We start from the raw sequence: 24,494 nt of genomic DNA, 5'->3' as shown, positions 1-24,494 counted from the left end.
TATATATATGGCATTTTTATTATTATTATTTTTGTTTTACTAGTAATGGCAGCGATCTGCGATTTTTAGAGGGACTGCGACATTGCAGCGGACAGATAAGATGCCTTTGACACATTTTTGGAACCACTGACACATACAGGAATCAGTGCTATAAAAATGCACTGATTACTGTGTAATTGTCACTGGCAGGGAAGAGGTTAACACTAGGGAGCAATCAAGTGGTTAAGTGTTCCCTAGGGAGTTATTTTCTAACTGTGGGGGGGATGTGACTTAGAGGAGGCGCCAGATCGCTGTTCCTAACTAGTAGGAACAGACGATCTATCTCTCCTCTTCTAACAGAATGGGGATTTGTGTATTTACACACACACATCCCCGTTCTGGTTCTCGTGCCCACGATCGCGAGTGGCAAGCGGACATTGCACCCAATTGCCACATGCATCGGGTCCCCCGCCTTACAGCACACGTTCCTACTATAGCTGTTTAAAGGGCTGACGTACAGCTATGGCGATTCACGTAGGAGAGCCGACCTGCCGCAGTAGAATGACGGCAGCTAGTCGGCTAGTGGTTAAGGCGGACCTTCAGTTATTCTTTCATATTTCCATCTATTAAATCTTCTGCCCTTGTTGTTTTAACTTTTGATCGTAAAACATTTTTTTTCTGCCAGTAAATACCTTATGTTTATTGTCTGGTCATTAGCCTGGGCTTATGACATCTTGCACAACTCTCTCTCTCACCTTTGTAAAAGTTTTCCAGGAAGGGAGGGGGGATGAGTCATAAGAGGGCCAATGAGAGTTGCATGTGTCTGTGTAAATCCAGGAAGTGAACAGACAGCAGCTTCAGCTGCCCACAGTTAAAATGGATGCAGCCAGACTCAGTGGAGGGAGATTTCTGCAGCATATTTGGCAAGTACAGAATCACAGTATATATAAAATGATATGCAAAGTGGTTGGAGGGAAGATTCAGAATGGCAAATATGTTTTTATTACAAATTATGTGAGCAGACTGCAGTTACTTTTTAAGTTACAAAACCTTTATTAACATACAATTATCATAAAATTAAAAGGCCACACAAAGGGCTACATAAACACAAGAAAAAAATGGAAATACAAAGATAAAATCACATAAAATGGTAGTGCACCATCACTAAGGCCTGGTTCCCACCTATGCAATTATTTTGTGCATTTTCAGTTTTGCAGAAACACACTACAGTCCATTTAACATGGTTTCCTATGGGTTACATTAAAGCGGAGGTCCACCCTAAAATGGACCTCCGCTCATCGGAATCCCCCCCCCCTCCGGCGCCACAATCGGCACCTTTCAGGGGGGAGGGGGGTGCAGTTACCTGGATAATCCAGGTAACTGCACCCACTTCCGGGCTAGCTCTCTGCGGAAAGGGGCGTACGTTACGCCCCTTTCCGCAAGCGCCCGCCCCCTTCAGCAAGTGCCCCGCTGCCTGCTGGGAAACACACAGCTCCCAGAGGCAGCGGGGACCGTCCGGATTGCGCCGCGCGGCTCGCGCATGCGCAGTAGGGAACCGGGAAATGAAGCCGAAAGGCTCCATTTCCTGATTCCCATACCCAAGATGGCGGCGGCACGAGCGAGCGATCGGCTTCGGGTGCCGACATCGCGGGCGCGCTGGACAGGTAAGTGTCACTATTTAAAAGTCAGCAGCTGCAGTATTTGTAGCTGCTGGCTTTTAAAAAAAAAAAAAAAAAACGCGGAGTCCCGGTGGACTCCCGCTTTAACATCTGTGCATTTTATGGAAAGGACCAGGGACTTTTTTTCAGATTTTTGGTTCCATAGACCAGTGTTTCTCAACTCCAGTCCTCAAGGTGCCCCAACAGGTCATGTTTTCAGGCTTTCCATTATTTTGCACAGGTGATTTGACCAGTTTTATTGCCTTAGTAATTACCACAACTGTAATGGGAAATGCTGAAAACGTGACCTGTTGGGGCGTCTTGAGGACTGAAGCTGAGAAACACTGCCATAGACTTCAATGGTTTAAGGCTGAATTCACACCTATGCAGTTGTAGTGCTTTTTGCATTTTGCAGATTTGCCCTACAGAACGTGTTCCATAGGAAGCCATGGTAAATGGACTGTAGTGCAAATCTGCAAAATGCAAAAAACACTAAAATTGCATAGGTGTGAATCCAGCCTTAAAATGTGTATTGAAAAACACAAAATGCACCTGGAATATGCAAACTGCAATCTGCATAGGTGTGAACCAGGCCTTAAACCATATCCATAATACTCCACAGGGAGTGCAACGTACATCACAGAGCATAAGATAGGTAGGAGTGTCTTCAATCAAATAACCCCCAAAGACAGGGGCGGACTGACCATTGGGCCACTCGGGCACTGCCCGAGGGCCCCATACCACTAGGGGGCCCCATCAGGGTTGCCAGCCTTAGTAAAACCAGGGACAGTATGTAAAAATTTGTGTTTTTTTTTTACATCTGTCTCTGAAATGTCCCTTACCGACATCCTTTTGGTCTAAAAACCCAGAGATTATAGCTGCCCCGCCTCTCCAGTACCTTCTCAGCCAATAGAAACATGTCTGTGTATACTGTGTGATTGTATACTGTGTGTGTGTGTGTTTGTGTATATTGTGTGGCCCCATAATTTCTGATATCCTGGGGGACCCATAATCTCCTATTGCCCGGGGGCCCCATGAGTTGTCAGTCCGTTCCTGCCCAAAGATATACCCAAGACTGTACAAGGGGTAACAAGAGGCTGCGTAATGAAGTTTAACCCAACATCTGGGCTCCCACAGCAAAGGATGGAGCGTTAACATTCCAAGAAAGGTTAATAAATGGGAATACATCGAATGGAAGAGGGTCCCAGAAAGCCAAAGGTAAGAGGCAAATACTATCCCCGAGAATGGTGGCGGCAGAGAGGTCTTTTTAATCTTATGAGGTTAATAAAGGTTTGTTTTAATGTAAAAAAAACAAAAGGCGTATTATTTTTTTTTTTGTGCCTAAAAAGACCCGGTATTTCCTTTAATGCTATATAACAGTAATGGTTAGTCAGAGTAGAAGAGATCTGTAGAAAGTAAAGAACATACAGTAACATTCTTCCAATCAGTGAAAGCTTGCTTTTGAATGAATATTGTTCATTGCTTTGAGACAGGGATCTAGGAGAAAGCGTGTGCTGTCATCATGACTCACACATCCTTTCACTGAGATTTTGTAACCACGCCACACAGCGTGTGTTTACGGTGGGAATGATCGGAAGATAACTAAATTCCCATAACATGAGAAGATTAGACTTACTGCCACCATGTAAGGGGAATTCCTTACTTATTCATCTTCCCATACCAAGGGATGAGATATACAGTAAACGCTTGAGCTGGTACAGATAATTGATGTAGATAATCAGACTAGTAAAGTCATACATTGTACAGTATATAGAACAAACCAGGGTTGTCAACATATAAGCTATAGGGGGCCTCAACTGCAACCCCTATCATCATCAAAGGTCTTCAAAAAATGTTCAGTATATTGTATGTAATGCTAGCAGGGACTGTCAAGAGGCTGTAGAAATAATAGAGTAAGTTATGGTGAGATATTGAGAACATGACACAGGTTTGGTTGGAGACTAGAAACATGCTGAACATGAATGCAGAAACATGTAACATGTTATATGAGGTTAGCAGTGATCACTATAGACCTATAGACTGGGGCCAGAGGCCACTTAAGTCACTCCCAATAGCCAGGGGAGGCTCAGGAGTTGTAAGGATTAAATGACAGCCTGCCCCTGGCAGTAGAAGTATGAGAAGTACCATGGGAATTCAGGGTTAAATATAGTGTAAACTTTGTGGGTGAACCAACTTAACATGTATTACATACATGTACATACATAACATGTATGTAGTACATACATGCGAAGGAATGTTTGTATGCATTTTCAGAACTACTTACATCCCCGTCATGGGATGTCAGGCTCTGGGAAACTCTTTTTGTAATGGGTCTCACATATCTCCTCTCACTCCACATCTATAATGCCCCATACACATGGTTGGACTTTCTGATGGAAAATGTGCAATCGGATCGTGGTGTTGGAAAATCTGATCGTGTGTGGGCTCCATTGGACTTTTTCCGTCGGAATTTCCGACATACAAAGTTTGAAAGCTGGATCTAAATTTTTTTGACAATAAAATCCGATTGTTTAAATTCCGATAGTGTGTAGACAATTCCAACGGACAAAGTGCCATGCATGCTCAGAACAAATTAAGAGACGAAAACTATTGGCTATGGGCCTCTTTATAGTCCCGTTGTACGTGTTGTACGTCACCCTGTTCAGAACGATCGGATTTTCCGACAACTTTGTGCGACCGTGTGTATGCTAGACAAGTTTGGGCCAAAATCCGTCTGAAAAAATCGGATTTTGTTGTCGAAAAGTCCGACCCTGTGTACAGGGCATAAGAGCAAAGCTGAACTATCTGTAACTGCAAGATATGTGCTGCAGTCTAAAAGGATGGCTTTATGTGAATATCTTTGCTATTATTTATTTAGCAAACCCCTAGAACGGCATTCCTAGTGTGGACTCCTCCTTCACCTAACCTCTATATTAGGACACCTCCTGGAAATGAAACTTGTATCCAAGGATCAAAGCAAGGTCCGTTGGTGCAGGTGGGCAGAGTACAGTTAACAGGTACCAGTTTTAACCAAGGTAGGTCACCTTGCAAGTGAGCTCACATTCAAGGGAGATTATGCTATTTCCCCTGGAAAGCCCTGTACCCAAAAGTATGCCGCCAAAACAAGGTCACCTGTTCCTGGCAGAAAACAGGTTTAATAGAGGACATGCTCCCCTGATACACAGCGAGACAAATAAACTCGTGACAAATAACTCTTCCCATTTTTGCTAAACACATATGTTTTACTGCTCCCGTTGGACAGATTTCCCCTTAAAGTGGTTATAAACCCTCTCATATATCCAATGAAATGACTGGCCTCGGGTGTTACAAAGAGATGAAACAAATCCTCCTATATAAGTTATTCCTGTCTATCCTGCAATCTACAGAATTTTAAAGATTGTCTGAGAGGTTAGAAAAAAGGGGGCAGAGGGCTGAAGTTACATTTTGCAAAGCTCAGTGAGGTGAGAGCAGAGGAACAAAGCAGCAGACAAAAGTGAGTAATTGAGACAAGTATATACTATAGAGGGATGTGCTTTGTTCATTTTTCATGATTGAGGTTTACAATCACTTTAATTTCTGTCCCTGGTGTACCCAGTCACTCAACTCTAAACGCTAAAGTTAGGCAGGAAATGGCTGAAAAGAGGCCGAAGAAGATCAGCAGTACTGGGATGAAACAAAGAATGAAAACAGGCGAAAATAAGTATTGCAGTTTACAAAAGTCAAATGTTTCTGATACACGGAGCTTTAGCTAGATGTCTACATCTACTTATGGAAGGGAGCCTGCAGACTGAAAAGTCAGTGGTTAACTTTAGGTCCATTTTAATATAATGAATTTGCATAAACAGAAAGCACAGACTTCCTAAAAGCCATATCAAATTAAGCATTTTTTATAATAATAATAATAATAATAATAATAATAATACTTTATTTTTATACTAGTTCAAATACAAGAGGATGGGTGGCAATAAAGGTATCCATGTAAAATAATGACTTCATAAATCTAAAGTGTAATCTTTCTAAGAAGCTAGCAGGGTAAAAGAAGACAACATTGCCCTGGGTGAAAACATCTGGTTCACTTCCAGAAAATAATAAGTTGTTACAAGTTGTAACAGGTAAATTCCTTCACTGTTAGTCAAACCCTCAACATAATTTAAAGAGCAATCATACAGCAATGTAGACAAAAAGGACTAAAGACAAAGAATGTAAACATGATTGGAGGAAGATAAAAACTTTTCTTTACTTTTTCGGAAATGGTTTAAATCAGTGTTGGGTTACTTATTGTGTAATAATGCCGTGCCTATCTTTGAACAACGCCTCAATATTTCCTCTGATTCTCATGCATTAGTCAGGCAGAAGAAGTGAATTGAGATCCATATATCCTAGATTGTAAGCTCTAACAAGCAGGGCCCTCTGATTCCCCCTGTATTGAATTGTATTGTATTATATTGTATTGTAATGTCTGCCCTAATGTTGTAAAGCGCTGCGTAAACTGTCGGAGCTATAAAAATCCTGTACTGTATATAATAAAATGTTTATGAGCTACTAAGTAAAGTGAAACAAAAAGTCTTGTTATATATGTATAATAGTGTCAAAGATACAAATACAGCAAAATATCCAACCCAGCACTAAAATATCCAAGAACAGGATGGGATCTGCAAAAAACGTAAGTGATCTTGACTATATGCCCTAAAATGTGACTACAGCCAAAATGTTTTTGGGAAAGCTTAGATCAGGGGTGGCCAACCAGTGGCCCGCAGAGCCCTCTAATGTGGCCCATGACCTCCTGCTCTGGAATGGCAGGTTAGCAAGCCCAGACCGCAGGTTGCTGACCCGTCATACCACAGCATCGGTGTTGTGAATGAAGCTGGTGGTAGAGGAAGAAAACGGCTGCAGAGCAGAGCCCCATAAGCTGATGCTTCCTGTACAGCGTCAGCTATGGCAAAGTTCAGTTAACCCACAGGATAGACACAGGGGCACTACGCTGCACTTGCGGTGTGGGTAAACTGCAGCACATCAGTGTGAAAGCAGTTTAGGCCCTTGTCACTCGATTGACCCTTCCCAATCGGACCCTCAATTCACCTCTACAGAGACGTAGATGTGAACAGGCTTTTGTCCATTTACTCCCACCTGTCTCCAATCTGGTCCTAAAAAAATGATAAAAAAATAGAAGGGAGTTTGCCCCCTTCCATCTGGGATGGATTGGAGGGCCTATAGAGTAGCCGTGACCTGTTGGCTTATTGTGGCCCACGACTGATTACCAAGTTGCTTAAATGGCCCTCGCTCTTAAAAGGTTGGGCACCCCTGGCTTAGATCCCCAGTTTCATTGTTATTGCTATCAGTGATTAAATTTTGATTTCTCTCCACTTCCTATGACATTACCACACTAAGAAGCAAAGGAAAATGTCCAGTAAAGACACAGACAATAATACTAAATGAATGGAGGTTCTAGCTCCCACTTTAAGAAAGGCATTTTCAAAGAGATTTCTACTTAACACCAATTTCAGTTTCTAGGCTGCCACTGGGACAAGAAGCATGCTAAAGTCTCACCAAAGGGATCATTAAAACCATTTAAAGTGGATGTAAACCCGATTTTTTTTTTCGTCTGGCACAATATAGAGTATGGGATTTCAGATCAGCTGTGCCCAGTCTTGCCACAAAGAGTTTATCCAGCTTTGAGCAATCCTCATATCTTTTTTTCAGTGAAATAAAACGGACAAACTGAAAACTTTGACCGTTCTTCCCCCTTGCTGTGATTGACAGGTGATTTACATATCTTGTGCACTAGCCTAAGACATGCATTATTTTTTAATTCCCACCCCCACTCATTTCTTCAGCAGCTCTGCAAGCATTGGCTGTTCCACACTTCAGCATGATTTGGCATGCTGAAGTAATGTGGAGACTTTTCTGGGTTTTGACTGGATGTTAGTGATCATAGCAGATGTTCAGTGTAAGAAATACACAGAAGAAAATGCATATTGATAAGGGGAGTGTAGAGGTGGGTGGGGAGTCTACTCACATCACGACTCCACCCACTGAGCCCTGGATAACAGACCCACCCACAAAATCTGCAGTTTTTCAGGTCTCATAGCAGACAGAGGGGAGACATTTAACAGATAAGTATACATGCAGGAGGCATGTATATCCTTCTTGATAACCAATATTGCAGTAGTTTAGAAAGGATGAGAGTGGGTTTACATCCACTTTAAATCATTAAACCCAACCAAGCATCTGTGGCAGATGTGATATGTGTCCGTGGATACATCAAGGTACAGATTTCGTACTACAATGGTCAGGTCTTTACTCCTCGTTTCTACATGGATTGCGACACACCCGGAGTCGTCTACTTGATGCCCTGTGCGTGTGAAGCTTTCTACGTGGGAATGACCATTAGACCAAAAAAGAATCAATGACCACATATAATATTCATCGAGTGGTAAAATGATTACACCTGTCAGTAGACATCTTGATTTGTTCTTGAAAAGGTCCCTAAAGACCCTAGGGGGGGAGAGTGGGATAAAAAGATCCTCCAGAGGGAAAAACTTTGGATAGAGAGACTCAATGCTACGCAACCATCCGGAATGAAATCTGAATGATTTGAATGAAATCTGTTCATATAAACCTTTTCTCTAATTACCCGGTGCTTTGTTTCATATGCTAGCTATTTATCCTTTTTAGTCCTTAGTTGCAATGTATTCAACCCTTATGTTTTGATAATGGGAGATGAAGTTGCTGCCCCAAATAAACCCCAGATATCCATATATAATAAGCCCTTGTTGTAAGTGTTACATATACGGTAACCATTGATTTTACTATGCAGTTCTAATTTCTATGCATAAACTCTGAGAGACAGTGCTGTTTGTGTTTGTGTTTGTATAGTAACACTATACCTTATATGCTACTTACATAGGTGAAGCCCCATTTCTACTTGTAATCATATGGGGGGTCATGCCTGCCACTGGCTCTGTTCCTCGCTCTTTTGTGGCCCACGCATTTTGCTTGTAAGTACTTTAAGTTTATGGTTTTTGAGTATATAGTATATTAATATATGCGTTGAAAATGGTATGTTTTGAACTCTGTTTATGTTCTCTTTTGAACAGGGTTTAACACTATAATTAACCCTTTACACTCCAGAAGAAGCGTTATTTGTCAACGTGAAACATGTTGAGCACAGCACTGTCCACCTAGTGTGAGGCGACACACCCCTCCACAGAGATAGCCCCCACTATATTATTTGTCCTTGGTGATTGTATTTGTTTCATTACATATGTACCAGTGTCAATACTTTGGAAGGGGTGTGTATACTTCCACACTAGTTCGGGTTAATACTATCTAATGGTTTTAATTTATTTTTAATTCCATTTTCTAATAAAAGACAATATTTACATATACATACAATTTTGTGTGTTCGATACGGTGCCAAAAAAAATCAATTTTCTGTGGTCTCTATTTTGTTCTGAATTATTTAGGGATGAAGCATAGTGTATCACTTTTTATGTCCATGATAGCCATGTCATGGTGCCAAAATTTATTTGTTTCAACTAAGCATCTAAACCTTAATGAGATGGAGATCTACCTCAACAACATGGAAGAAGTCAAAGGTCACTGGGCACGGTGTCTCCTCCTCAAACCTGATTTAAACCTCTATTGCCTCTGTGTCACAATCACATGCATTGCATGGCAATTATGGGTTTAAACCAGCTTTATACTGATCTGAAGATCTCCTCTTTCCTGCTGGCTTCACTCTGGAGACTGCTAGCCGGGATAAGAAATCGGCTTATCGGCTTATGTGGCTCTTTATCCCTACAACAGTTCCAACTTTACAAGTAGTACCTCTGCATTTCACTCTGTTTAATGCTCTGGGGTGGCGGGTCAGCAAGCCAAGACCGCAATCTACCAGTCACCTGGCTGGGATCTACTGGTTTCTGACCCCTGATCTAAACCTTCACTCTATTTAAAACAAGATCTGGCTTTACTTCCACATTAAAGATGTCCTATTTCCTGACCATTCATTTCCATAAAAATGTTTTATAAGAATATATGTTTACATAATATATTTTATGAATGCTGTAAAATCTTCCTTCATGTAGACATCCAAAAGTCCTCAGACTAGAGGCTCCACTATCTTGGATGTGATGTCAGCAGAACTGACAGATTCAGGGATGTCACTCTATGAGACTATATAGTATTCTCCTTCCCTGCTCCCCCAACAGCTAAAAAAAGGTTCTGTAGGAAGGTGAATGGAGAGGTGGAGGACCTTGACCAGCACAGACAGCAATTAGACACTCCCAGAAAAGAAGAGGGCTATGTCATGGTAGGAGGCTGTGCTAGAGAATTGACTAGTCAAATTTTCTATCAATTTCAAAGTAGACTGCAAGTCAGTAAACAATAATTTATGGAAAGGAAAAACACTGCAGGTAAGAATGTAAAATACTTGATTTGCATGTGCCTTTACTGGAATGTTTTGGGTGTCTTTAAGCACGGGATAACTGTATTTAATATTAATATAAACTGTCATTAGCAAAGGGAAGTAATCTTTACCTGGATATAGATCAGATCCCTACTAGCCTTCAGCTAGTAGCTCAATATCTTGTTCTCACAGATAACCATCTGTGGAATTATTCTCATACACTATACACCACAATATCTTCTTTCCTAGCTATCTCTGTAGACTACCAACTGCCCTGTCATCCATGTAATTGACATGACATGATACAGACATGATTGCAGCCCATATCAGAAGAGCAAACTAGGGTGACAACCATGGCTCCCTCCATAAATTCAGTGGAAGAGCGACTCAGGGACAGCATAATAAAGCATAAGAACTTTGGGAAAAAAGAAAATAAATGCAGCCACCACACCAAGGAATAGTAATCTGCAATATATTACACTTTTTGGTTTTGGATTTAGATACACTTTACGGTAAATTAGCAGCTTTGGGGAAACTGGGAAACAAACGGACATACACACGCCCGGACTTTCTGGCAGGACTTCCGAATGAACGGACTTGGCCACACACGAACGGACTAAGCCCATTCGAAAGTCCATTAGTTTTGAACATGATGACATAAGACGGGGCTAAAAAAGGAAGTTCAATAGCCAGTAGCCAATAGCTTCCCTTGCGTCGTCTTTGGTCCGTTCGACCAGCATACAGACGACCGGTTTTCCCGATAGGAATTGAGTCCGTCGGACAGATTTGAAACATGTTCTATTTCTAGGTACGTCACATTTTTTAAATGAAAAATGATTGGATTAGCCCACACACGATCGTATTGTCCAACAGACTGATTCCGTCGGACCTAGTCTTCCGGAAAGTCCGGTCATGTGTACACAGCATCAGTTTACCTGATTTGTACTGAATTGTAAGACAACCAACTGATGGCCTAGAACAGTGGTGGTCAACGTGCTAGATATAGTAACTTAATGGCTATGTCTAAAATTGACTATGTAGTCAAGGTGCCCAGTAGGTAGTCAGCTTTAGGAAAAAGAATGAACTTAGACTTAACCAATTGGTATAGATATATAGCATGTTGCCTAATGGCACCAAAGGATTGTGTGTAATATTCAATATGTATATAATACTAGAGAAAACTGTCAGGCTGAGCACATGCTAGGATAAATGGTCAGACTATAGACATGCTATAGGAAGGATTGGTGACTGAGGACTTGCTGCAGGAGATGATCAGAGGATAGAGAAATGCTACATGACACTTTAAGGGATCATTGCTAGTACAGTCCATTTGTAAACCAAATGCTCTTACATTTGTGCCCCCTATACCCCCCCCTCCCCTCCTCCTGAAAAAACATAGCAGGGAAAAGGTGAATAGCCAGCACAGAATATTAAGAAAGTGTTAAATCAAATTATTTACCATAAGCCTACTTCATATATTCCTTTTACTGGTGTGAAGTAAGCATATTGGCGGTAAAAGATTGACTACTGGCTTTTGGGGCTCACAGATCACATCATAGGGCTATATGCAGTCCTTGAGCCAAAAGCTGGGCACCATGTGGCCTACAACATAAAATGAGCCACAGCTTTACTACATTAAAGTGGTATTACAGGTTTGGCTTTTTAAAAATAAATAACAAACATGATATAGTTACCTGCTCCATGCTGTGGTTTCGCACAGAGCAGCTCCAACCCTTTGACCAGTGCCCCCAATAGCAAGCCATTTGCTATGGGGGCACTGGTGCATGCTCACTCTTGAGCCCTGCTCTATACATCCATAAGACACATAGAGCTGTGGTTCGGCCCCGCCCCTCATTGGCTCACTGGTTGTGATTGACAGCAATAAGAACCAATGACTCCAGCTGCTGTCTCAGCCAATGAGGAGAGGGAGTCTCGCAGCCAAGGTTCTCATGCACATTGCTGAATCAGGGAGGGGGGCTTAGGTGACTATTGGGGGAACTGTTGGGGGAGCAGAAAACATGTTTTTTACCTTCATGCATAGAATGCATGAAGGCAAAAGAGATTCAGCCTTTACTACCACTTTTGCATAGTCATGGTTGCAAACAAAAAAAAACTGAACGGGTCTTAGTAGGACCAACTGTTCCAAAGACATACAATGCAAGCCAAATAGACTCAGAATGATTGTTCATACTTCACAAATTAAAGGAAATCTGTAAACTTACGAGTCAATTGTACAAAAACATAGCCCATTTGCATGAGCTGTTACCATAATAGGTTATACAGAACACATACATTAATGTTTCAGACCAAAGATCTGAGAGCAATGGTGAGCTGTGACAACCAATCAGAAACTAGACTTAGGTCTTTGCATTTGGAATCTGCATTTTTAACACATTTGGGAAGGTTTTTCAAAGATTTTGAATGCAATGGAAGACCTTTGTGTTGAATTTTGCAGTGAGCGCGTTCTTTGCTGTGGAGGCCATTGCTGTTTTTGGGATGTAACAAGATTAGAATAGGACAGGACGCATCTGCTTTTTTTTTTTAATCTGTTGCTGGCAATCAAAATGAAATGTACACATTTTTAGATTATAAGCTCTCCAATTCCTCCGGTATTGTACTGTAGCTGTACTGTCTGCCCTCATATTGTAAAGCGCTGTGCAACCTGTTGGCGCTATATAAATCCTGTATAATAATTATACCCTTTTAGAGGTGCTTATACTACTACAGTTCTGCAAAAGTCCCACTTTGAGTTTGATGCATTTGACCTGCACTTTTTAAACACATGCATTGTAAAGGAATGATCATTTTTCCCGAACATGACTATCACTAACGCTGGTGTACGCACACCCTTATAGAGGTTTTCCTGCTCCGCTCTATGAAGTGTAAAGTCCCTGCACCGCCTCCTCTGTAATGACCTGCAGGGGTGGTTCCACTTGAACTTCCGCCAGTCACCCTATATGCACCGAGCTAGCAGTTCCACAGTTACAACAGGCTCAGCGCTTAAGTCTTACGTTTACTCTATTAAGACCAAGGAAAACCGAACAGTGAGTGCTTTTCGCCAATGTGGGCTTGTTGCTTTATAAAATATAAAAAGCAGGTGGCTGGAAAGGTTTGGATTCAATCATAATTTAACTACTATAGTAGCTCGAAAAGGCCAAAGAAGAAAAAGTAACAAATGCAGTTTTTCTGTATATTGTATTCAAGTGTCAGTGATTTTTTTTTTTTATTTCGTACGCATAAACATATCGTCTGCATTCAGTTATTTTTTTTTTTCCTTTTTATGAAATGCAGTAGCTTAGAGGGGTCTGGTTTTATAGCAAACTTCTGCTACATGGAACATGAGACACGGCCTGCCAGTGCCAGAAATGTCTTTAGCAAGTCTACTTTTCTAGTCGTTTCTCACTAATGTTAATGTTGAACTATTTGAATGTTTCAAGTGCGTGCTACTTTTGCATGAATGGCACACTATACTTATTTCGCTTGAAAGGCAAAAGCTTCATTAGGCAAAATGAATGAAGCAAATGTAATAGGACGTTTAGAGACAGTGCCAGTGAAAATAAACCGATTTCCTCCATGCTTACTTTAACATAACCTCAAGTTAGGAAAGTTTATTTACTAACATAATGTGAGTTCACAGTCTGGCAATACACAGGCAGATCTCAGATTCATGAAAGATATATTTGTTAGAGTTGCATTCGCCTAAATCACAGCAACTTTTCCCCCGATCTGTGCATGTTTTTTCTCTGTTGCGTGCACAATAAAGCCATCGCTTTCTCTTGTGGGACACACGTGGAAAGATCATTAATGAATCACACAGATTTTAAAATAAGGTTAAAATTCTCGGTGGCACGCCACGCTGACTGCTACTGCATGTAACCCTCTGCTAGCTGCTTATCAGTAGAGAAAACCTCATCAATTATATTACTAATAAAAATGAACCTAATTTATGACGGTCAGTCTTGTCTTTATCATATATACAGCAAGCTACCAATGGAATAGTTGCTATGGGTTACTGTACATTTACACTTTGTAAGGATGTATGTAAGAGTAAATGTTAAAAAATATTAAAAAAATTATAAAATTACCGGCCGGCCACTCTCCGGAACATTGATCAGATTTGAAAAAAAAAATGAAAATCTGTCCCGATTTCCACTGCCCAACTCCTCCATCCTAGATAGGTAACAACAGCAATGTTTGCCCGCTTAGCTCTCCCTTCCCATCTCTTTCCAATCGCCTCGCCTAAACGATTGGCTGAACCAAACACTGTATAATGTCAGCCATACATGGCCAAATTTACAAGCAATTTCAACAACCAGCCTTTTATAGCCACTAGCGAACAGCAGTTTTGATTGTTTGTTTAACTAGGTAGTCTTTTAGTTTGAAAGTGTTTGAAATGGGAACTTAGGAAATAAGATTTACACAGCACATTCAAACTATTGTGTAACCTCTATGTGCTTTTCATTAAACTTTTGCAAAGAACGATGATAACGTGCAAAATGTACTAATCCAAAGTGGACCAAAAAAATTAATTGGATGCTACTTTGCACATACTGAAAGCATTACTAATGAAGCACATTATACAGGGATAATTAATATATATATATATATATATGTCCTTTAATTAAATTAAACAGAAATAGCTGCCCTGGTTTTCTATGCTCTTTTATTGTATTTATCTATCTGTTATTTGTATTTAGCTTGGAAATAACCCCAACACCATACTGTTAAAGACTTGCATTATTTACAAATTAGGATAATAAATACATAGCTAGTGGTATCTACTGTTGTACTTACCTACTCTGAAGTTACTTGATGTCAGTGTATCAGCGGCATGACCGTTTTCACTAATAAGTGTAGTAGTATTTCCTTTTTCGCAGTTGTTATGACAGCGGCCTTTGGTGCAGGTGACTTTGCATATGCTGGGTGTGAAGACCACCTTGATGCGCCCTGTCTGGTTTCCCACTGCCAGGGGAGGCACAGAAAAAAGGAAAAATAGACAGATCAGCTTGGTATCCATTGGTATCCTCCCAAGGTATGGACAAAAATAAAATAAAAAAAAAAGGTGTTAAAGTGACAAATATCAGACAGAAAAGCGACAATTTTGTCAGTAAGCTCTGCGCTATATCCAGTGATGTCTCCGAAACAGCAATCGGAAGATTAGCAAACAGAACTCCGGGATCTAATCCAAGACCACATTAAAGTCAAGTCACCAGAGTGGGATTAGTAATCACAATGCTGCACTTTATTCACAGGCAGAGTGAAAGTGTGAAAAAAAAAAAGAAGTACAGCACGCTGTATGACAGCTTAAACAGCCAGCTCTGACAGGCAGATGTAATGTAAAGAGGTTGGCCGCTGTACACCTAGGGGAGAATAAACTCCTGTTTCTTCCTGCATACTCCAGCTGTTTCTGCCGTTATTAAGTCACTCTTTTCTCCCTCTCTCTCTCTCTCTCTCCCTCTCTACAGCCCGTCCCCTAGAAATGTTTTAGGCATGCGGCATGTCTGAGAACATCTGTCTCAAATCTTTTGGCACACTAGACGGGAGTGATCAAATCGAGTGTGCGACGCAGCTGCCCTGGTCCAATTTTTTACACTAGCTTTTGGCACATGGCCTATTGTCGGATTTAGGAATTATATAGCCATAATTCATTATATTTATCCAGAGGCATAAGTCAACAGCTAAGGCTAATAATTTATTCGACTTTTATCGATTAATTTATTTTCCCTGTCAGTTTGGCTTAACTTTAACAGTCTTGCAATGAAAACTTACGCTTGGAGTGGCATTTATTTTAGTAACTGAAAAGTTAACAATAATAAAAGAAAGGAGAAATGTACAGTACATGCTGCTTTAAACGTATGTCAGTGATGACACCTTTTTCCTCTTCTGCCTTTCAAGTCATGGCATGTAGTACCATAGCAATTAACAGCACTTAACAGTATAGCAATATGACTAAAAAGTAAAAAAAGTTAGTGATTGCTGTATGTAAGATCCTGGGCGGTCAGCCCTTAGCATAGGCATGTCAAACTCCATGAAACAGTGTGGGGGGGGGGGGATTACTAAAACTAGAACACTCAGAATCTGATGCAGCTCTGCGTGGTAACCAATCAGCTTGTTCAATTAAGCTTTGACAATAAAACCTCAAAGCTGATTGGTTTCTATGCAGAGCTGCACCAGATTTTGCACTCTCCAGTTTTAGCAAATTTGCCCCTATGCAACTGGTAGAAATCTTCAAGAGCCCACATTCTTCTTCCTGAGGATCATATCTACTTAAAGCGGAGTTCCACTCAAAAGTGCGAGTTCCGCTTTAAATTGACTGTAAAGCTTTTTGAGGGTTTTTCGTTTTTTTTTTTAATAATAAACATGTTATACTTACCTCCTCTGTGCCAGGGTTTTGCACAGAGTGGCCCCGATCCTCCGTTTCTGGGGTCCCCCCGCAGCACTCCTGGATCCTCCTCTTCTTGAGTGCCCCCATGGAGAGCCGCTTTACATGGGGGCACTTGTGCGGGCATGCTCCCGAGTCCTGCTGCTGTGTCCATTGACACAGACCGTCACTGGAACGATTGGACTGAGGTAAAAAAGGGGGAGGGGGATCTGAGGGGGTGCCATAGCACAAAAGGTTTTTCACCTTAATGCATATGCATTAAGGTTAAAAACTGTGAGGGTTTACAAACCCTTTAAGCGCTAATTTTGACAAATACTCAGCTCCTACTTCCGCTCAGGCCACCTAGGCGACTCGAGGGGAAAATTCCCCCCTGCAATCTTTCCCGGCCATTGAGGAGGCACAGCACAACTCACGCATATGCAGTGAAGCTGTCACAGCCGGGTGCCCACACTTGTGATGTCAGCACCAGGGGGTGGGGGAGAGAAGCAAGGGTTTGGGCGGCCACAATGCTGGATCGTGGGACAGGTGTGTGTTTATTAACTTTCTGTAGCTGCTGACTTTTAATAAACACAAAAACGAGTGGAACTCCGCTTTAAGTGTGAGCTCACCTTTACATAAGAAATGCAAAGATCAACTAACACCGTACACCCTGGACAACCTCCCACAGTCCCCACTGTACTTACCTCCTGGGATACTGAGCTGTCAGTGCGCATGCAGCCAGCCCAGCGGTCCAGGGACATGAAATCTCCACTCTTCAGATCAGAGCAATCCTGATTGGTCAGTGTCATCAAAGAGCATCACTGTGATCCATCCCAAAAGAGCTACAAGGAGAAGAGCAGGGATATAAAGTCCTGGGACCGCTGGAGAAGCTGCGTGGGCACTGACAGCTCAGTATCCAGCAGGGACTGGGGGAGGGGAGGGGGTTGTATGGTGTTACTTCACCTTTAAACACTTTACCACATTTAAAGTGGTTCTAAAGGCTGAATGTTTTTTAACCTTCATGCGTTCTATGCATGAAGGTAAAAACCTGTTAGTGTGCAGCTCTGTCCGCAGTCCTCCCTTATACTTTTCAATCCCGATCCAGTTATGTGCATGGGAGCAGAAGCTCTCCTGGGTTTCTGACTCCTCATTGGTTGAGACACAGCACTGGGAGCCATTGGCTCCTGCTGCTGTCAATCACAGCCGGTGAGACGGGAGCAGGGTGGTGGGACAGAGCTGCGCTCGGTGTCTCATAGAAACACAGAGGCGGCTCAGGAACGAGCATGTACAAGTGCTCCCAGAGCAAGCAGCTTTTGTTTCTCTTTCTGTGCATGTGCAGGCAAGTGCCAATTATGTTAGGTGTGTGCCCCCAAACTCCCACTGTCTGCATTTGGGGACACTTACCTGCATGCACTTGCACCCACATGGATGTCAAATAGACATAAATGGGACTGCCTGTATGTGGATGCGCAGACCACCTGTGCATCCTGTGTGGGAAAACATGGCCCTTTGCACATAAGTATGCCCATATAAACAAGGCCTTATGTTAACTCTTGTCCGTATTCTATGGAGATGCTTCAGCTGAATGTGCTTGCAGTATTTTCTCTATTGGTTTGACTTGAATGTGCTAATAAAGAATCCAACATCAAGAAGGGAGGGCACAGGCTAAAGTTTAACATTTTGAAGCATTATGGCTGACATGCATATGTGAATTATGTGTATGTTTAAGCAATCAGCTCTCAGTGAACCCTTCTATCAATAAGAGGCTACTTCTGTCATTGGTTTTTACTATTCAGTGCCAATCAAAGACAAAACAAATCCACCCAGCCATTACCACTGTCCTTGGAAGTGCTATTCTGTTGTAAATAAAATTATATCTCAGCCCTGTATCATTTCTGATCTGGACCCCAATAGACATAGAGATAGATAGTATTATAAGTACTAGATGGTTGGTTAATCTATTATTACATGGGTCCGCATTTCCCCTCGCCAACGGAGAGAAGAAGATTTCTTATGTCTTTTCTCCTTCTGCCAACAGTGGAGGGGTTTACATTTTTAAACATGTGAGTACCAGCCTGTATATATCTTTTCATTATCAGGCCAATTTAAAATGTATAAAAAAAACAATTTCCCTTACTTTCCCTATCCCTTACTTTGTTATAAAAACAAAGCAAATAATGGCAGGGCAGTATGAACAGCCCCAAAATACCCAATTTTTTTTATTTAATTTTTTTTGTCACAATTTTTTGAAAATTATTATTAAGGTGTTTAAAAGTGGACCTTGGTAATGATGAACTACAGAAGCATCATAGGTCATACCCAAAGTGAATAGGAGGTGAAGAGGTTAATTTACAAGGTCACATACATTCTGCATAGAAACCAATGAGCTTCCAGGTTTTATTACCAAAGCTTAATTGAACAAGCTGGGGTTAGAAGCTCATTGGTTTCTATAGAGTAGTGAGCCTGATTTTGCACTTTCCAGCTTTAGTAAATAAACCCCATTGTGTACTTAAAAGTGGGGTATCCCTGTATTAAAAAAAATCCGGTGTCCCCCATTGTAGATTCAGTGTCAATCATAATGATGGCTGCTCCGACGTCTGATAGTTCTTAAATAGATAAGGAGCAGTGCCCAGCAATATCAACGGGTGACCCCACCCCCTGTGACATCATCAACCCAGCATGCACCAGTCGATGATCTAGTGAAGACGGCAACTCCTGATCACAGTTCCTCCTGGGTCTTGGTGCACAGCTCTGTACACAGAGTCTGTAAACTGTGTAGTCCAACTACTTCTGAAGTGACTTTTAGGGCTCATTCACTCACATGTGTCAATACCCTCTTTTCCTATGGCATTTATTCAACATTTTTAAAGTCTTATAACTGCCCTGCGATGCCTGCCATGAATTGTACAATGGCAACACCCACTGCTGTTCACACAGGAGCGGTAGGTAGTGTTGTGTTAAAAAATGAAGCAGCATGTTGCTTTCACAAATGTATATTATGTATATTATTTAAAGCACTGTGTAAATTGACAGTGATATATAAATATCTGTGATAAATAGACTTCTGGGAGTGCCCATCTCTTGCTCCTCTGCTACACTCTTTTCTCCTGCAGACCCCTATGTTACTACTTTGCTGTGTTAGGCTGACCATACATTATACAAGAAAATTGTATAATTTCCCTTTCGATTTACCAAGACCATAAAATACGAGGTCAAATCAAAACACTTTCAATTTGTATGCAAATAGGCAGGCCCCTGCAATAGTTGAAGGTAAATCTAAAGGAAATTGAAAAAGAAAATAGTATAATGGTTGGCCAGCTTAATAAAAGAGAAAAAACGCTGAGCGCAACAGGAAACCAGGTTGCTGACACCCAGTGCGGGCAGTGCTAGAGGTATGTATTTCCTTTTCTTTTTTTTGCAGGGAAAGCTTTTATTCAAAGTTTCAGTCCAATGATAGAATTGTTTTGAGCTTCAGTATCAAACAAGACATTCTGTAGTGGCATTGTAAGCAATATGCATGGTATAATGGGCCATAAGGCCTCTTTCACACGGGGAGGATCAGTAATGATCCGCCCCGTGAAGATCCGCTCACTCAGCGGGGATCGCTCCGTTGTCCCCGCTGAGCTGGCTGCGGACAGGCCGGTCTCCGCACACTGTGCAGGGACCGCCCTGTCAGCTCTCCGCTCTCCTCTATGGGGATCGGACGAGCACGGACCGTCTGTCCGTGTTCGTCCGATCCGCTCTGCAGACGGATAGAAAAATAGGATTTTCCTCCGTCTGCAGAATCGGACTGTTGCGGAGGCGGACGAAATCGGGTGTCTGCGGATGCTCATCCGCAGACACCCGCTATCCCATAGGGATGAATGTATGTCCGTATTTCACCCGCAAACGGATGGATGAAATACGGACATATCGTCCGCATGTGTGAAAGGGGCCTAATAGTCAATTAAAGAATACTAAAGTTGTGTATAATGGTGGATAGGTGGTAATTGTGCATTGTGGTCATGAAAGGCAACACAAGTTCTTGTCTAATGGTTTACCATGACTGGTAACATGCTGACAATAAATTGCATCGCTTTGCTGACTTTGTTAATATGGGAAGAATGAATATAGTAACTTGGTCCTTTTCTTTCTGATTGCTACTGGATCTTGCAATACAGCTTGTCTCTACATCTGGTATCAAAACACTTCTACTGTAACATATCACAGCTGTTCCCTTGTTACTGCTCATCTGTTCTTGGTGCTGAGTGCAAGATCAGTGTGCAGCTAAACCACCTCACATTATATCACTCACATTCACCACAACTCCTTATCCCCATACATATCAAAATGGATATGGTCCAGAAATATTTAGACAGAATAAAGGTGAAAACGCACCTGAAAAAGATGGCATTCATACCCATGGATCCTAAAAGAATTTAGATCTTATTTCATAGTACCACTGGATTGGCAGAAGGCCAATGTGGTGCCTATATTTAAAAAGGGATCAAAATTTTTACTAAGTATTAGTAACTATAGACCTGTTAGTATAACTTCTATAGTTAGAAAGATACTGGAGAGTTTAATAAAAGACCACATAGATGAGTTCTTGCTGAAAACAAATATTTTAAGCAACAGACAGCATGGATTCATGAAAGACAGAAGTTGTCAAACAAACCTGATTTATTTTTATGAGGAGGTAAGTAAAACCTTGGACAGAGGGGTGATGGTGGACGTGGTATAGTTGGATTTTGCAAAAGCGTTTGACACAGTTCCACACACATGGCTAATGTGTAAGCTAAAGTCTACAGGCATGGAAAGATTAAATGGTTCGTAAATGGATAGAAAACTGTCTAAAAGACCAAATTCAGAGAGTAATGGTTAATGATTCATACTCTGAATGGGCTAGGGTTGTCAGTGGTGTACCCGAAGATTCAGTTTTGGGACCCTTACTTTTTAATACCTTTATAAATTATATAGGGTCTGGGATTAAAAATAAAATGTATGTCTTTGCAGACGACACCAAGATATGCATATAACATCCTAATAGGATGTCTCCAATTTACAACAACCTCAATTTACTGTTTAAGTGGGAACTATGTGGCAAATGAGGATTAATGTTGATAAATGTAAAGCTATGCACTTGAGGGCTAAGAATATGCATGCATCATACATACTAGGGGGAGTACACTTTGGGAATCAATGGTGGAGAAGGATCTGGGTGTTTTGATAGATCATAAACGTAATAATTGCATGCAATGCCAAGCAGTGGCTTCCAAAGAAAGCAAAATCCTTTCTTGTATTAAGAGAGGTAGAGACAGCAGAGACAGAGATATAATTCTACCCCTGTACAAATAGTAAGACCTCATCTGCAATATGTAGTTCAGTTTTGGGCACCAATTCACAAAAAGGATATTGGGGAACTGGAGAAAGTGCAGAGAAGAGCAACCAAACTGACCCCCATGGCACTACCCAGTTTCCTATGGCATTTTTGACAGCAGTTTGCCGATTAGCCCTACAAATGTCCAGGATTTAACAAGATACACCAAACCCTTGGCGAACTGAAACAGGGCAGGCTCTCCTCATACTATATATAGAACAAGCACTAAACTAAAATACATTATAACACTACTTATAAAATATATTTATAAATGAAGCCTGCAAAGAGTGTAGATTTGTAATGCTATCACTTCCCTATATGTGGATTTCTTAGTGCCTGCTCATTTGGTTCACATTTATACCCAGAATATCATGGCAGCTGTTCTGGTTGGTAAGAATAAGGCTGGCCATATATTCATCATTTTTTTTTCAACAATTGAGTTCTGATTGAGCAAAATAAAACATCATAATTCCTGCTGTGCTATTGTCTTCTGACAGCGGGAAGCCTTCCCCACTGTCAGAATACAAAGATCAGTTCCGCTGTCTATAGCCGGCTGCACTGATCATTGGTCCACGACTGAGTGGCTGTACACAACTTGGATAGATCAACTTGTGTACAACCAGCATGCCCATACACAGATAAAAGTTTGGAAAGTTCCTGCTGAACTGGCCAAATTTCAATCCATGTATGGCCATCCTTACCTCTGTGAATATACTGTAGATGTTTCAAAAAATTGAAAAGGTAAAACTCTCCTGTGACATGCAAATATATGCATGAATATGTTTAGAAATGAGCACCTGGTTTGACAGCTCTCATGATTGGCTGGCAACCATTCAAGGGTACATCACTAGGATAGAGAGGGTAAAAAGGGGGGAGGGGTATGCCTATATATCAAGAATAATGTACAAGTGAACGTGAGAGATGACATCACTAAGGGAGCTAGGGAGGAGGTGGAATCCTTATGGGTAGTGCTTCAAAGGGATGATGCTAAGGGGAAAATGATACTGGGAGTATGCTTTAGCCCCCCTAACCTGAGGGAGGAAGTGGAGACAGATCTCCTATCACAATTTGGATTAGCAACAAGGATGGGAAGTGTTATCATAATGGGGGATTTTAATTATCCAGACATAGACTGGGTGGAGGGAACCACGCATTTATCTAAGGCTTGCCAGTTCCTAAATGTCTTGCAGGACAATTTTATAGGTCAGGTGGTAGAAGCACCAACTAGAAATAAAGCGTTACTGGATATACTGATTACCAACAATACAGACCTGATCACGGATGTGGAAATACGGGGAAATTTAGGTAACAGCGATCACAGGTCAATTGGCTTCAGTATAAAGCCCACAAATAGGTAACATAAAAGCAACATAAGAGGAATACAAAGACACTGGATTTCAAAAGAGCCAACTTCCCTAAACTACAAACCTTGCTAAAAGGCATAAATTGGGATAAAATCTAAGGAACAAAGAACACGGAGGAGAGATGGGTTTGCTTTAAGAGCATATTAAATAAGGGCATTAGCCAATGCATCCCATTGGGTAATACATTTAAAAGAGCGAACAAAAGTCCTGGATGGCTTAACTCCAATGTAAAAATGCATATAAAAGCAAATGAAAAGGCCTTCAAAATACAAGGTAGATCATCATCAGCATTCAGAATTTATAAAGAATGCAATAAGAAATGTAAGGGTGCAATAAGGACGGCTAAGATAGAACATGAAAGGCACATAGCGGAGGAGAGCAAAAAAAATCCCAAGAATTCTTTAAGTATGTAAGTATGTTAAGTAAAAAAGGTAGGACGGACCATATTGGCCCCATAAAGAATAAGGAAGGGCATCTGGTTACAAAGGACTGGGAGATGGCAAAGGTATTGAATGTATTCTTCTCCTCAGTCTTCACGAGGGAATCAAGGGGCTTCAGTAACCAAAACTGCAGTTTTTATCTTCATGACACATCACAGGAAGCACCTCCATGGTTAACAGAGGACAGAATTAAAATTAGACTTGGGAAACTTAACATTAATAAATCACCAGAACCAAATGGCTTGCAAGCGAGGGTACTTAGGGAACTCAGTCAAGTAATTGCCAGACCATTGTTCCTAATTTTTACTGACAGTCTACTGACTGGAATGGTACCAGCTGATTGGAGAAAAGCCAATGTAGCACCAATATTTAAAAAGGGCTCGAAATACTTTCCTGGGAATTACAGACCAGTTAGCCTAACATTAATAGTATGTAAACTCTTGGAAGGAGTGATAAGGGACTTTATACAAGATTTTAGTAATGAGAACAGTATCATTAGCAGTAATCAGCATAGATTCATGAATAATCGTTCTTGCCAAACCAATCTATTAACCTTCTATGAGGAGGTGAGTTGCCATCTAGATAAAGGAAGGCCCGTAGACGTGGTGTATCTGGATTTTGCAAAAGTATTTGACACTGTTCCCCATAAATGTTTAGTGTACAAAACAAGGTTAGTTGACATGGACAATAGGGTGAGTACGTGAATTGAAAACTGGCTACAAGGGCAGGTTCAGAGGGTGGTGATAAATGGGGAGTACTCGGAATAGTCAGGGGTGGGTAGTGGGGTCCCCCAGGGTTCTGTGCTGGGATCAATCCTGTTTAATTTGTTCATAAATGACCTGGAGAATGGGGTAAACGTTTCAATCTCTGTATTTGCGGATGATACTAAGCAAAGCAGGGCAATAACTTCTCCGCAGGATGTGGAA

At 41.3% G+C, this 24,494-nt stretch overlaps 1 protein-coding gene across 5 annotated transcripts in view; it reads right to left on the bottom strand.

Annotated features, from left to right (window-relative positions):
- The window catches only part of LTBP1 (latent transforming growth factor beta binding protein 1), a 466,869-nt gene that overhangs the window by 233,580 nt on the left and 208,795 nt on the right, over positions 1-24,494 (bottom strand). For 3 of the 5 annotated variants that reach the window (XM_077486428.1, XM_077486427.1, XM_077486431.1), the window contains exon 5: positions 14,839-15,006. The exons of 1 other annotated variant lie outside the window; for it this stretch is intronic. In XM_077486428.1, coding sequence (XP_077342554.1) covers positions 14,839-15,006 — 168 coding nt within the window. Of the gene's footprint in view, positions 1-14,838; positions 15,454-24,494 lie in introns of those variants that run through there. One more of the 5 variants, XM_077486432.1, reaches the window with a different exon arrangement.

This window comes from Lithobates pipiens, unplaced genomic scaffold (genome assembly GCF_037356315.1).
Source record: "Lithobates pipiens isolate NorthernLeopardFrog02 unplaced genomic scaffold, aLitPip1_a1.2 Scaffold_18, whole genome shotgun sequence".
Classification (NCBI taxonomy): Eukaryota; Metazoa; Chordata; class Amphibia; order Anura; family Ranidae; genus Lithobates; species Lithobates pipiens.
This window is presented reverse-complemented; position numbering and strand designations above follow the sequence as displayed.